Source organism: Aotus nancymaae, unplaced genomic scaffold, assembly GCF_030222135.1.
Source record: "Aotus nancymaae isolate 86718 unplaced genomic scaffold, 86718_ANA_hifiasm-v0.15.2.pri h1tg000011l, whole genome shotgun sequence".
Classification (NCBI taxonomy): Eukaryota; Metazoa; Chordata; class Mammalia; order Primates; family Aotidae; genus Aotus; species Aotus nancymaae.
This window is the reverse complement of record NW_026988422.1, coordinates 74,145,236-74,159,903: the sequence shown is the minus strand read 5'-3', so window position 1 is coordinate 74,159,903 and position 14,668 is coordinate 74,145,236. Positions and strand designations below refer to the sequence as shown.

At 49.4% G+C, this 14,668-nt stretch overlaps 1 protein-coding gene across 4 annotated transcripts in view; it reads left to right on the top strand.

Moving 5' to 3' along the window:
• Positions 1 to 14,668, top strand: part of TTC7B (tetratricopeptide repeat domain 7B) — a 268,355-nt gene that overhangs the window by 22,972 nt on the left and 230,715 nt on the right. For all 4 annotated transcript variants that reach the window (XM_021675705.2, XM_021675701.2, XM_021675703.2 and 1 more), the window contains exons 2-3: positions 6,955 to 7,109; positions 12,196 to 12,364. In XM_021675705.2, coding sequence (XP_021531380.1) covers positions 6,955 to 7,109; positions 12,196 to 12,364 — 324 coding nt within the window. The remainder of the gene's footprint in view (positions 1 to 6,954; positions 7,110 to 12,195; positions 12,365 to 14,668) is intronic.

Sequence of the window (14,668 nt, the reverse complement as noted above, 5' to 3'; positions counted from 1 at the left end):
CCAGGCTGGTCTTGAACTCCTGACCTCAAGTGATCCACCTGCCTTAGCCTCCCGAAGTGCTGGGATTACAGGCGTGAGCCACAGCGCCTGGCCCCCAGTTGCTGCTGATGGAACTGAGCGCTCTCCACATCTTGGCATCATGACTCTGGCGCATTCCCCCAGCATCAGATCAGAGAAACACAAAGGCCCTGAATCCTGCCTAGCACTTGGGTAGCAGTTTTTACACCTCTCTGCAACTATGAAACCCATTGTTTAAATAAAAGTTTGGCAATCCTGGGATGTGAAACCAAAGCAGCGGGAGAAGTGCAGGGTCTGTGGATTCTGCAGAGGCCCTCTGTTGGGTTCTAGGAATTCTGTCTGGAGACTAGAGAACTTGAGGACTGGGGTTGGTGGGGTGTTTCCAGATAGGAGTTCTCAGCCTGAAGCTAGTTTCTTGTTTGGGAGATCTGTTTAAGATTTTGGTTTGGCCCCTGTAACAAAGGTCAGGATCACAGCGACTTAGAAAGTAGAACAGGATAGAAGTTAATGTTTCACTTTCATGTAATAATTAATTGTAAGCAGTCGGGGGCTCTGTGGCAGCTCTGGTGTTGGGATCTAGCAAGCATCTCTGTGTGGTACTGCTCTGCTCTGCTCATCCTCAATAGATGGCTTCCAGCTGTGGTCTCAGACAGTCGTGTCATTTTCCAGCAGCACTGCCATGCTCCAGCCTGTGGGGTAGGGTGAACAGGGACTGGCAGACAAGCCCATTCCCCCTAAAGGCTCAACCCAGAAGCTGTGTGCAACACTTCTGCTCCCATCCCATTGCCATAATGTAGTCACGTGGCCCATGTCACCACCAGCAAACGTGGGAAGTGTAGTCTTTAGCTGGGCAGCCATGTGCCCTGATAAAATTTGGGAATTTTAATACTAAAGGAAGAAAGGGAGAGTGAATATTCTGGGACAACAAGCAGACTCTGCCCAGGCAGTGACCATCCTAACCCGGGGAGGATGCGAATGACTTCCCCATCATCGAATTAATTCACCATGTACGGAGCACGGACTCTGAGCCAGTCATTGTGCATGACACAGGTTCTTCCTTCAGGCCTTGTCCTTACTGTCTAGAAGGGGCAGACACATTGATCAACATCCGGGGTGCTCAGGGCTCCTGGGGCTGCTGGAGGTGGTTTGGGATGGGGCACCTGGAGGAGAAGTCTGCAGCGCTTGGAGGATTAGTAGGTGTTTACCAAGTATTGGTGAACAGTGTCCTCAGGATGCCAGAGCATTCCAAAGGGGTGGCACATGTGACACCCGGCCAGGACCTGTTTTCCACTGCTGAGGGCTGTGGATGTCTTCCTGTGGTAGGGGTGCTGAGTTGGGAGGTCAGGAAGGGGAAGAGTTGACATCTTGGTGCTACGATCCCAGCTTGATTCTCCAGCTTTCTACCCACACCCCACTCCCCTGCACTTGGTTCTCTCTGCTTTCCTGGGCTCTGTGCTGTGGCTTTGGTTGTGCTGTTTCTTCAGCCTGGTTTGCCCTTCCCTCTGCTCTTTGCCAGCCCAGGTCCTACTCATCCTCTAAGGCCCAGCCAGGAGGTGTTATCACTCTGGGCCGTAGAGTTTTCCTGCTGAGAACTCAGTAGCTCCAGCCCACAGTCTATAAATGGAATTGTGGCACTGAGAGGGTAAGTCTTGTGCCCCCACAGCTAGAATAGGTAGCCTGGGTCCTGATCTCTCATTGTTTCCACAGCTAGAATAGGTAGCCTGGGTCCTGATCTCCCATTGTTTCCACAGCTAGAATAGGTAGCCTGGGTCCTGATCTCCCGTTGTATCCACAACTAGAATAGGTAGCCTGGGTCCTGATCTCCCATTGTTTCCACAGCTAGAATAGGTAGCCTGGGTCCTGATCTCCCGTTGTATCCACGGCTAGAATAGGTAGCCTGGGTCCTGATCTCCCGTTGTATCCACGGCTAGAATAGGTAGCCTGGGTCCTGATCTCCCGTTGTATCCACAACTAGAATAGGTAGCCTGGGTCCTGATCTCCCGTTGTATCCACAGCTAGAATAGGTAGGCTGGGTCCTGATCTCCCGTTGTATCCACAGCTAGAATAGGTAGCCTGGGTCCTGATCTCCCGTTGTATCCACAGCTAGAATAGGTAGCCTGGGTCCTGATCTCCCGTTGTTTCCACGGCTAGAATAGGTAGCCTGGGTCCTGATCTCCCGTTGTTTCCACGGCTAGAATAGGTAGCCTGGGTCCTGATCTCCCGTTGTATCCACGGCTAGAATAGGTAGCCTGGGTCCTGATCTCCCGTTGTTTCCACGGCTAGAATAGGTAGCCTGGGTCCTGATCTCCCGTTGTATCCACGGCTAGAATAGGTAGCCTGGGTCCTGATCTCCCGTTGTATCCATGGCTAGAATAGGTAGCCAGGGTCCTGATCTCCCGTTGTTTCCACGGCTAGAATAGGTAGCCTGGGTCCTGATCTCCCGTTGTATCCATGGCTAGAATAGGTAGCCAGGGTCCTGATCTCCCGTTGTATCCACGGCTAGAATAGGTAGCCTGGGTCCTGATCTCCCGTTGTTTCCACGGCTAGAATAGGTAGCCTGGGTCCTGATCTCCCGTTGTATCCACGGCTAGAATAGGTAGCCTGGGTCCTGATCTCCCGTTGTTTCCACAGCTAGAATAGGTAGCCTGGGTCCTGATCTCCCATTGTTTCCACAGCTAGAATAGGTAGCCTGGATCCTGATCTCCCGTTGTATCCACGGCTAGAATAGGTAGCCTGGGTCCTGATCTCCCGTTGTTTCCACGGCTAGAATAGGTAGCCTGGGTCCTGATCTCCCGTTGTTTCCACGGCTAGAATAGGTAGCCTGGGTCCTGATCTCCCGTTGTTTCCACGACTAGAATAGGTAGGCTGGGTCCTGATCTCCCGTTGTATCCACAGCTAGAATAGGTAGGCTGGGTCCTGATCTCCCGTTGTTTCCACGGCTAGAATAGGTAGCCTGGGTCCTGATCTCCCGTTGTATCCACGGCTAGAATAGGTAGCCTGGGTCCTGATCTCCCGTTGTATCCACAGCTAGAATAGGTAGGCTGGGTCCTGATCTCCCGTTGTTTCCACGGCTAGAATAGGTAGCCAGGGTCCTGATCTCCTGTTGTCCACAGCTAGAATAGGTAGCCAGGGTCCTGATCTCCCATTGTTTCCACAGCTAGAATAGGTAGCCTGGGTCCTGATCTCTCATTGTTTCTGCTCCCTGGCCTAGAGACTGAAGCCATTTTCAGATGCAGGGTGCCTGTGTCAGGGAGGCGAGGAGGGGTGGGGTGGCCAGGAGGGGCTGGGAGAAAGGAAAGAGGGGTCCTCTGTTCAGGTTGAAAGAGGTGCTTTCTTGTAATTGCCTCCCTGAATCAATGAGGTTAAATCATTGGGCCAAAGTCACTGAGTGACAAACTTGTGTTTAAATCTAGGACTCTGAATCCCAAGTTCTATTTTATTTTATGGAATTTAAAAATATACAGAAAAGAAGTTCAACATAGACGGATAATCTTACCACTCAGAAATAACCGCTATTAATATCCTGGCATATATACTTCCAGTTTTTAAAGAAGAATTACTCTTTTTTTCTAAAAGTGACATAAAAGGACTTTGCTCAATGTAAAGAATTTAAACTACAAAGATGAGAATTTACAAATTACCTCAAATCCTATCATTCAGAAATTCCTATTGTTTACACTAAGTGATAATCATTTTAGACATCTTTGTAGGGACATAGACAGGTATAAAGGTAGATATTTAGACATACTTCTATAAACAGTGATGATATTCTTGTCCAGTATCATAACCACTAGCTACATGTAGCTATTGACCACTTGAAATGTGGCCGGTTAGAATTAACATGTGCTGTGAGTGTAAAATACACACAAGATTTGGAAAACTTAATATGAAAAAGGAATGTAAGAACTCATTCATATTTTTAAAATACTGATTGCATGTTGACCTGATAGTATTTTGGTTAAATAAAATGTTATTTAAATTAATTCCACTTTTTTTTTAAACTATAGAGACGGGGTCTCGCTATGTTGCCCAGGCTGGTCTCAAACTCCTGGGCTCAAGTGATTTGCCTGCCTAGGCCTCCTAAAGTGTTGAGATTACAGGCATGAACCACCGAGCCTGGCCTTCTTTTCCTTCTTTACTATGGCTATTAGAATTTTTAAATTAAGGCTGGGTGCGGTGGCTCACACCTATAATCCCAGTACTTTGGGAGGCTAAGGCTGGCAGATCACCTGAGGTCAGGAGTTCAAGACAAGCCTGGACAACATGGAGAAACCCCTTTTCTACTAAAAATAGAAAAATTGCCTGGCATGGTGGCGGGTTCCTGTAATCCCAGCTACTCGGGAGGCCGAGAATCACTTGAACCCAGGAGGCGAAGGTGGCAGTGAGCTAAGATTGCACCATTGTACTCCATCCTGGGTGACAAGAGCAAAACTCTGTCTCAAACAAAACAAAACAAAACAAAATTTGAAAATTACATATGTGACTTGCATATATTTCTGTTCAACAGCACTGCTCTATTATAGTAAGTATTAACGAGTTTATTAATAAATATTAATGGGAAAAAAGAAACTAAAATGAATTTAGAAGAATTTTTGAGCTGTAAATAAATGGTTCCTCGTTATTTCCTGAGAGTTCACTAAAATTTAAAAATAGAGATTTTTGAAAAATACTAAGAGATTAGAGTGATTTTTTTTCTAAAGCGCATGGTACAGTGTTTTGAAAGATAAAGGCATGGCACTCCGAAGCTCCTCCCCATTTCTGATACATGATTGTTTTTGCAATGCATTGGTTTCTGACACTTCATATTCTGTTCTGAGCCTCTTAATTCTTGAGGGCATTTAGCATTCTGTAAGAAACACTCAGGCCTTTGTCTACGTGTCCTTTGTTTCTGAGTCCTGGGTGTCGTTATGAGCTGGGTTTCATTTCTTGAGAAGGGCCCATGTGTCTGGGAGGAGGCTGCTTGTGGCCTTTGTGCCTGGCTGGTGTCTGGACCAGCCTCACGCACTGGGGTCGCACTTTGTACCCTGGTGTACCCTGTAGGCGCTGCTTCACTGTCTTCCGGTGCTGGATGCTGCTGTGGCCCTGCCCGATTTCCTCTTTTTTTTTTAGTCAGAGTCTTGCTCTGTTGCCCAGGCTGGAGTGCAGTGACGTGATCTTGGCTCACTGCAACCTCCACTCCCGGGTTCAAGTGATTCTCTTGCCTCAGCTTCCCTAGTAGCTGGGATGACAGTCACATACCACCATGCCTGGCTATTTTTTTGGGTATTTTTAGTAGAGACAGGGTTTCACCATATTGGCTAGGCTGATCTCAAACTCCTGACCCCAGGTGATCCACCCGCCTCAGCCTCCCAAAGTGTTGGGATTACAGGTGTGAGCCACCGCACCCTGCCAGATTTCCTTTTTGTTCTTGGACGTCTAATGAATTCTTGAGTTCAGTGACTGAACTCAGCCCTGTTTAAGTGTTACTTAGCTCCTCCCAGGACTCTAGGTCTCATCTCTAAAAGGTTATTTAAGGGTTCCCAGTACATAGAGCACTGCTAACACCTATAGATTCAGCAGTTTCGGGCCGACTGCTGAGAGCATGTACAAAAGGCTTTTGTTTTAGCTCTTGGCCTTTGGTGGGCTGACCACCCAGAATCTTAGGGGGTCCTCGGTGATGACTTTTTGAATTAATTTTAGATTGCATATATAATGAGCAAATCTATTCTTGTGTTTTTAGGACAAGACAAAGCTAAAGTCAATTTTTTGCCACCAACCCCGTGGAGGTCCCTCCCCGGCACCCCAGCTGTAACTACTATCATGGGCTCAAGATATGTCCTTCCAGACCTTTGAAAACTGATTTTATATTTCAATATAATTATGTTCTGTCCCATCCCAGAAAAATAGACCATGCTTAGGCCGGTCTGAGTTATTTTGGGTTTATTCAGAACAGTCTGGGGGGTGGGTGTGGATTCCAAAGAGCTGCTCCTGGAGTTAGCTTTTCATTTGAATTAAACCAATATAGACATCAGCAAGTTATAACCATAAGTAGTGTGGTCTCCGGAGTAAAAACTTCATGCAGGCATTCCCAGATATCTGTATAGTTTTGGCTTTTAGACAGAAACGGGCTAACACTCTTATTCTGCAGGAATATAGACTTACATTTCAGGTCATTTTGACATAGACTCATTTTATGATCTGGCTGTACAGACATTCTACCAGCTCCACAGGAGACAACAGAAGAGCTTGGGGATTTAATTGCGCCACTCTTGAAAATACATAACACTGAGGGGTGTGTGTGTGTGTGTGTGTGTGTGTGTGTGTGTGTGTTTTGAGATGGAGTCTCACTCTGTCACCCAGGCTGGGGTGCAATGGCACCTTCTCAACTCACTGCAACCTCCGCCTCCCGGGTTCAAGCGATTCTCCTGCCTCAGCCTCCTAAATAGCTGGGACTACAGATATGTACCAATATACCTAGCTAATTTTTGTATTTCTAGTAGAGCTGGCATTTCATCACGTTGGCCAGGCTGGTCTCGAATTCCTGACCTTGTGATCTGCCTGCCTCAGCCTCCCAAAGTGCTGAGATTACAGGCATGAGCCACCATGCCCAACCTTGTATGTGTTTTATAAAGATTATACCAAATACATCATAAGACACCTTTGTTTTTTTCCTACTGAACTTGAACTCTCTCCATGTTAATATGTATCTACTGACAAAGAAATGACTGAGTGCTTGAGCCAACACCTGTGTGAGTACATGCTACTGGGAGATTTTTTAATGAACTAAATTCACTATGAAGTGGTGCCCACCTAAACCCTGTGAAGGCTACGATGTTCCAGAAGGACCTTGCTGGGGGCCTGGAGCCTCGGGGTCTGGTGGTTCTGGGGTCCCATGGTGGGGGTTCCACTTGCAGGCCATTCCTTCCTCCCATCTGGCTTCTCATTTTGTTTTTGTAGATGACATGGCAGAACTTCTTCTCGGGGAGTCAAAGCTGGAGCAGTACCTGAAGGAACACCCCCTGAGGCAGGGGGCCAGTCCCCGGGGCCCCAAGCCCCAGCTGACTGAGGTCCGCAAGCATCTGACCGCCGCCCTGGACCGAGGGAACCTTAAGGTACGGTGGGCCTCTGGACAGTGTGTGGTTTAGAAGGGTGCTCAGGGTCAAGCCGGATGACATTTGAGGCTCACCTGCACACTGGCATGGCTTGTCTTCTTAGAAGCGGGCCAGCTCCCTGTTGGGTGGATGCATCAATCTCTAGGCTGGCTGACCACTGCGGGGGCTTCTGGCCCAATAGGGTCTCTCTACTGAGAGTCTTCAATGACATGCCATCCTGCACAATGCCGCTTATCTCTCAGATGCTTTAATTGAAGCTCTCCGATATAACCCAGACCTTAACCTGACATGTTAACCAGTTCTAGAAAAGAGAAGAGTTCATCAGAAGGGGTACTGAACACACAGTTTCCTGCTCATGAATGTAACAGGCCACTGTGGCCCAGAGCTAATGGGGGTTCCAAACTGGTGCCAGCAGGCCTGGTGTCACAGTTGGGAGGGGGCCAGGAACTTCCCTGCGCCTGAGCAAGGACCCTCACCCGCTGGCACAGGGAATCTTAGGCGCTGCCCCCTATCTGCCCACTCTGTTTTCTGGTCTCCTTATACCCAGGTTTCCTTTCTCTCTCATGTGGCTTTCCTTCTTTTCTTCTTGGGACTCCCCATTCAGTTCCTTCTGCTTTTCATGGGGGTCATCTCTTCCCACCCTGCCCTTTGCCCCCCCGGGTGGTCCCCTGGGTCCCCTGGCTCCAGATGCTTCCCCTAGTTCAGATGGCTATCTGAAGCCTCCTCCATCCTGCCTGTCTTCCCCAGGACCCCCCTTCTTATTTCCCCAGGATGTATTTCCCACTGAGGACAGTCTTTGGTGAACTTCTGGAGCTCTGACTTCTGTTTCCTTTTAATTTTGATGATGTCTTTTTCATTTTTCTTCTCTTCCTGTCTCGGAATCCTCTGGAGCTCTGTTTTTGGTCTTTATTCTTGTCTGTGTGTGCACGCTTCCCCCTGGGAAGCCATGTTTTCCTTGGGTTTACCTTTCATATCTGTACTGCAAACTCGAGCCTGCTCCTGACTTCCTGAGTGACCCTGGGGAGGTTACTTGCCTCTCTGAAGTTTCTGTAGGTTCGAATGAGGTGGGCTCTTAGAGGGGTGAGCTCGGACTTTCCAGGCTCCTGCATGCTCTAAGCCTATGAGGTTTCATTTTGAGCTGTTCCTCTTGTTGGTCGTCTGGCACCTCCTTGGCCCTGTTGCAACGGAGGGCTTGGGCAACCTTTAAGTAAGTTGGGTGTTGGTCAGTGGTGCAGCCACAGGCTTCTGGAAACCCTGATAGAGAGCTGCTTTCAAAATGGTCTCTGTGTATGTTGTCTGCACGGGACACAGCTCCAGGCCCCTAGAAGGTGGCTGGAGAGCGTCACCACTACATAGGGACCCTGCCCCAGGCCCCTAGGGGGTGGTCAGTGAGGTCAAAAACACAAAAACATAAAGCCTCTCATAGGGAGCCCAGGTGCCTAAGGACTTCCTGTGGCATTTGGGCTTCAAAAACCAGGTCTCTTTCCCCAGTCAGTTTCTCTGTAAGGGCCACGCCACACTTTGGTGTGTGGCAGACCACTCGACGCCAGGAGTTTAACACCAGCCTGGCCAACATGGTGAAACCCTGTCTCCATGTCATATGTTCTTTTTTTTTTTTTAAGATGGGGTTTCATCATGTTGGCCAGGCTGGTCTCTAAATCCTGACCTCAGGTGATCCACCCACCTTGGCCTCCCAAAGTGCTAGGATTACCGCGCCCGGCCTGTCATATGTTCTTAACATATGACATGGTGATGAGATGATGACACAGGTGGACACAGGGGTAGGTCTTGATCTGGGGACACAGGTGGCAGGTTTTGATTAGCAGGAGAAGGTGGAGGGACAGCAGGCAAGTGGGCCACAGCTCACAGTGATGGCTAGCCAGACTCAAGTGTGTGTCTGCCAGGAGGCGTGAGGGGAGAGAGCTGGCTCGTTTCTTTCTCTGTCTACCCTCCACAACTTCATCTTGAAAAATTCCCCTTTCATTTCACCAGGTGCTGGTAGGTTTTGCTTTCTGTCCTGTACAATGCAGCGTGGTAGTAAGCACATGAATTTATTTTATTATTTATTTATTTTGAGACAGAGTGTTGCTCTGTTGCCCAGGCTAGAGTGCCGGAGCGCCATCTCGGCTCACTGCAATCACCACCTCCCAGGTTCAAGCGATTCTTCTACCTCAGCCTCCTGAGGAGCTGTGGCTACAGGCACGTGCCACCACACCTAGCTAATTTTTGTATTTTTAGTAGAGATGGGGTTTCACCATGTTGGCCAGGCTGGTCTCTAAATCCTGACCTCAGGTGATCCACCTGCCTTGGCCTCCCAAAGTGCTGGGATTACAGGTGTGAGCCACCGCACCCAGCCATTGAATTTAATTCAAATTAAAATGCTTTGGTTTGAGTCCACGTCTGGATTTATAAGCTGTGTGATCTTGAGAAATTACTTAACCTCTCTGAGCTCCATGTTTCTCAACTACAGGCCTACTTAGCCCAGGATTGTTTTGAGGCTCAGATGGAGAAATTCTTTCAAAGCTGTACAGCACTGGATACACATCATTTCTTGCTGTGTTATTGGTTCTACCTGGAGAGTTTTTCTCCCATTGCTGTTTTTCAGCTTCCTCCATCTTATAAAGAATGTTCCAAAGCCGCACATCTTTTGCATGGGTGTGCTGTCCCCCTCACTTCGGCTAATGTGAATCTTTCTCTTTCCTTGAGCTTAAGTCCAGCTTGTCTTGAGTGAACTGAGGCTGGGAAGAGCAGAGCCAGCCAGCCATGTAGTGGGATGGAAAGAGTCCTGGACTAGGAGTCAGGACATCTGGCTTCTGATTCAAGGAAAGGAAATGATCCTTATTGTGAGCAAAGTGGCCCCCAGCACCATGATGGGCTGTTGTCCCACTGCCCAGACAGCCGAGGCGCCCTGGCCAACCTGTTTCCTGTGCTTCTGTGCAGACCAGACTTGTCCAGCGAGGCTTTCCCAGTGTGTCCAAACTGTGCCTCTAGGCTTGCAATTTTCTTCAAGCTTTTTCTCCACCTGCCTCTTCAGTTTGCTTTTATTAACCGTTTTTTCCCCTTTGGTAAAATATACGTAACATAGAAACTAACATTATAGCTCTTTGTAAGTGTACAGTATGGTGGCATTAAGCACATTATCATTGTCGCTCAGCTGTCAGCACCCTCCATCTCCAGGACTCTGTGCATCTTCCCAAACGGAACCTCTTGTGATGTGTCCATTAATGCTAACTCCTCACTCCCATTCCTCCTTCAGTTTGCCTTTAATCCAATGGTTCTCAGATGCTAGAAGCTTGGGGAAGGAGGGATGACTGCTCAGAATGTCCTAGGAAATGTTTTCAAAATACCCAAGCCTGGCCTGTCCCTAACCTGGGTGAAGAACCCCTGTGCTGGATGCTTTTATTTTTTTTGAGATGGAATCTTGCTCTGTTGCCCAGGCTGGAGTGCAGTGGCCGAGATCATGCCACTGCAATCTCCGCCTCCTAGGTTCCAGCAATTCTTGTGCCTCAGCCTCCTGAGTAGCTGGGATTACAGGTGCCTGCCACCATGCCCCGCTAATTTTTGTATTTTTAGTAGAGATGGGGTTTGCCATGTTGCCAGGCTGGTCACGAACTTCTGGTGTCAAGTGATCTGCCTGCCTCAGCCTCCCAAAGTGCTGGGATTACAGGTGTGAGCCACTGCACCTGGCCTGGATGCTTTTTGTTTTTTTTTTTTGCTTTTCTAAGTCTGCATTGATTTCTCTGTCTCCAGACGTAATTCAGATTCCTCTGGCACATCTCCATTGGGCCACCCATAAACGCTTTTGCTTCCATCAGCCCTCCTTGTCCACTCCGCCATCCTCTCCAGTGCTGCCTGATGTCCCTGCTCTCTTCCAAGAAATGCCTGGAAGCCGATGACCTTGGCTGAGATAGCTGTTGTAACACGCGTACCTGGCTGCCTGTGCCATGCTGTCCACCCATCAGAGCTCTAGGTTACAGTATAAATAGTGCAGTTTCATGGTGTGCCTCTGTAAGCAAAAACACAGCTTTGAACAGCTTGGGCTCTGAAGAGAAGATCTGGCCGAGGAAGATAAATCTGTTTCCGAATATAGGTGGCAGGGTGGCCTGTCCTCTCCCTAGGTGCTGGGGGACGGGTCAGGGAGGAGGGCATTGAGGAGGCTTTGGGGAATGGGGGACTGGCCAGGCCAACCTCGATGCCTGGGAGGAAGGGGGGCCCACAGAGAACTTCCAGCTCTCAGCGTCTGGGGAGGGGACCAAGTCACCTCAGTTTACAAACTTCAGTGGCTCAGTGAGAAACTTCGTCCTGGAAAGCAAGCAAGTTCTGATCTTCGCATCCGTTTGGGAAGCTCTCCTTGATGATTTGGGTTACAGTGTTGTCGCGCATCTCTGGTGTCATGGCAGGACCCACCAGGATGTCTGGGCAGCTTGCTTTTCTGAGTCAGGTGCTTGTATGTTGAACTTATGAAGCATCCCAGCTGGCCCAGCCCAGCCCAGCCCAGCCATGGGCCTGAGGGGAGCCACAGGGTTTTTATTTTGATTTGGTTTTTGCAACAGCTTTATCGAAATGTAATTCACATGCCATACAATTCACCCATTCAGAGTGTCCAATTCAGTGAAGTGTGCAACCATCACCACAATCAGTTCCAGAACATTTTTGTCACCTCCCAAAGAAACCCTGTAACCAGTAGCACCACCGTTCCTAGCCAAGACTAATCCGCTGTTTTCTAACTCTAGACTTGACTATCCTGGACATTTCATACACAGGGAAGCATACAATATGTGGCCTCTCGTGACTGACTTTTTCACTTGGCATCACGTTTTTGGGGTTCATCTATGTGGTAACACGTAACAGTACGTCATTCTTTACTACAACTGAGTAATATTCCATTTTATGGCCAGCCCACATTTTGATGGACATTTGGGTTGTTTCCACTATTTGGCTATTGTGGATAATACTGGTCAGAACATTCATGTCCAAGCAGTTGTGTGGGGAGCTGTGGGGTTTTAGGGCAACAGCTGGCCGGGCTCTGAGGCATCATGCCTAATATTGTAGGAAAATGCTTTTCTTTCTCTCCTTTTCCTTCTAGTCAGAATTCCTACAAGAATCCAATCTGATCATGGCTAAGTTGAATTATGTGGAAGGTGATTATAAAGAAGCTCTGAACATTTATGCCCGGGTGGGCCTGGACGACCTGCCGCTGACAGCTGCCCCCGCCTACAGGCTGCGGGTGATCGCAGAAGCCTACGCTACCAAAGGTGAGGCCCCTGCCTTCTCCCCCGAGTGTCCTGTGCCCTGGAGCCAGCAGTGCTTCCTGGGAGCTGCCTGTTTGACCCCTGGCCCTTGGCTGGTGACGAATTTGACAGTTCCCAGCAAAGCTGCTGAGGCCACCCCCCTGCACGTGCTGGGTCATGTTAAGCCCAGTAGGGCTTTGTTCCTCTGAGCCAGTGGCCATCAGCTGTCACTGAAGGGGATGAAGGAAAAACATTTCAGCAAAGTTTCTTGATAAGTAACATGCAACTTCAGCGGGGACCTTTCTTGGTAATTCAGATTCTGCACAGCATCTATAGGGATTCGAATCATGTGGTCAGTTGGCCACATGGCCGATGGTGTTTTTATTCATTAATGCCACCTCTGGGTTTATGAAGGCTAATGGGTTGACATGCAGCAATCACTAGCAATCAGTCTTCTCTTGATTAACTCTGCACCTATTCAGGGACTAGAAGAACGTGTGAATATCTCACTGCCATGAAGCAGTTTGCACTCTAGTGCGAGAGAATGCAATCTCATGGGAAGAAAACGTCTGGAAGCCCAGGACACATGGACGATTGGACCATTTCCAGCCGCCGCTTCTTCAGTCTGTCATGGGCATAATCACACCCACTTCATGGGGCTCTTAGCAGGATTAAGTCAAATAATGTATGTAAAGCATTTAATGTAGTTCCTGGCACATTCTAAATGCTGCATAGAAATTTTAAAACCCCGAACAGGGCAGCGAATGGTAAAAGCTAGGGATGGGTAACAGGGAGAGGTCACTACAGGCCAGCAGGGCCAGGAAGGCTTCCTAGAGGAAAAGGGACACTTTGAATGGAACTTCTTAAGGCCATAGCAAGAAGTGGATTATCTGGAGTGGCTCCTATCCTTCAGCTGTCTGCTCTTCAAACCATGTCCCGTGACTGACTGTGGCTGGCAGAGGCCAGGGCCCTAGGTGGCTTGCCCCTGCAGAACAGTCGTGAGCTGGCCATTGTGTGCTGGCCGCACTTTCTGGCTGAGATGTGGGGGCTACAGGTGGTTCAGCCTGTCTGACTCAGTTGTCCTATGCAGTACTGAACAAAGTCCTAGCCCACAGCACACTTCTTAAGAGCTTTGTGATGGGGATGATGTATTCACCCAGTTCCCTGGGGACCCTTGAGTACTGCCAGGCTTATCTCATTAATCTTCTAAACGTCCCCGTGGGCTAGGAAAAAATGCAGTTGCTTTTGACAGGGCACTCTGGCAGTTTAATGGGCATGCTCCTTTGAGGCTGCCTCTGGGGTCCTGGCAGCATTTGGCTTTTGTTTGCATCTGTCTGAGCTATCGGGAGTACTGGGGTCTGTGCCACACAGCCACGCTCTTCTCTCCCTGGTGCTTACCCAGCGACCTCACGTGCCTCAGGAGCTGTGTGTGTGTGGCCAGCAACAGTATTCTGGAAGGAGAGCAAAGCGTCATCTGGCAATTTCCACCCGCCCAATTGCACTGGGGCCTGGTGGGGTTGTACCAGGAGTTGGCTTGCTAGGTGGTGGTGGGAGGTAGCTTTGGGGCCTGCCCAGAGCCCACATCCTAGGATTGGTTCTGAGATAGTTAAATGGAGACAGGCTGTCTACAGGTGGCACTGCCAGCTCAGTCTTGTGGCTGCCATGAAAGGTGGGCAAGGAGGATAGGCGACTTGGTCCCTGAGCCTGGCCCTGGGTGATATGTGGTCAGCAGTGGGCCCCCTACCCATGAGGTTGTGGCATTGGCTCTTGGGACACCTGCTGGCTCACGGGAGACCTGGCTCTGGCTAGTTTCTGACTTTGGTGAGTATGGGTAGAGTCACATGTGTGCCGGGAGAGGGAAGGGTCACTTCTGCCTAGAGGAAGTGGCTGACATTCTGGGGGCTCCAGGCCCCGGAGAGCCTGGTGGGCCAGGTGAGAGGCAGTGTAGAGGGATGGTTATGGGCACCGGCCCTGACCATCTCCCTGGGTCCCACTCTTTGTCTGTCACATACTGGCTCTGGGGCCTTGTGCAGGTTCCTTAGCCTCTCTCTGCCCCCGTTTCCCCGCCCATCAAGCTCTCATTGGCTGGTCACGAGGAGCATGAGATAGTACACACAAAATGCTTCCACAGTGCCGGCACGTAGTGAGCCGATGCCAATGTGAGCTGAAGAGCTGAGTGTTGGGTGGGGCGTGGGGGACTAGAAGTGACTTGTACTAACAGGGCAGTTGCCGACCGGATTCATTGATGCCCAGAGACAGGCCCATTCTCTGAGGAGTTCAAGAGGCCCTCGGTCCTAGCTCTGTGTAGGAATATTCTTGGCTTTTCTT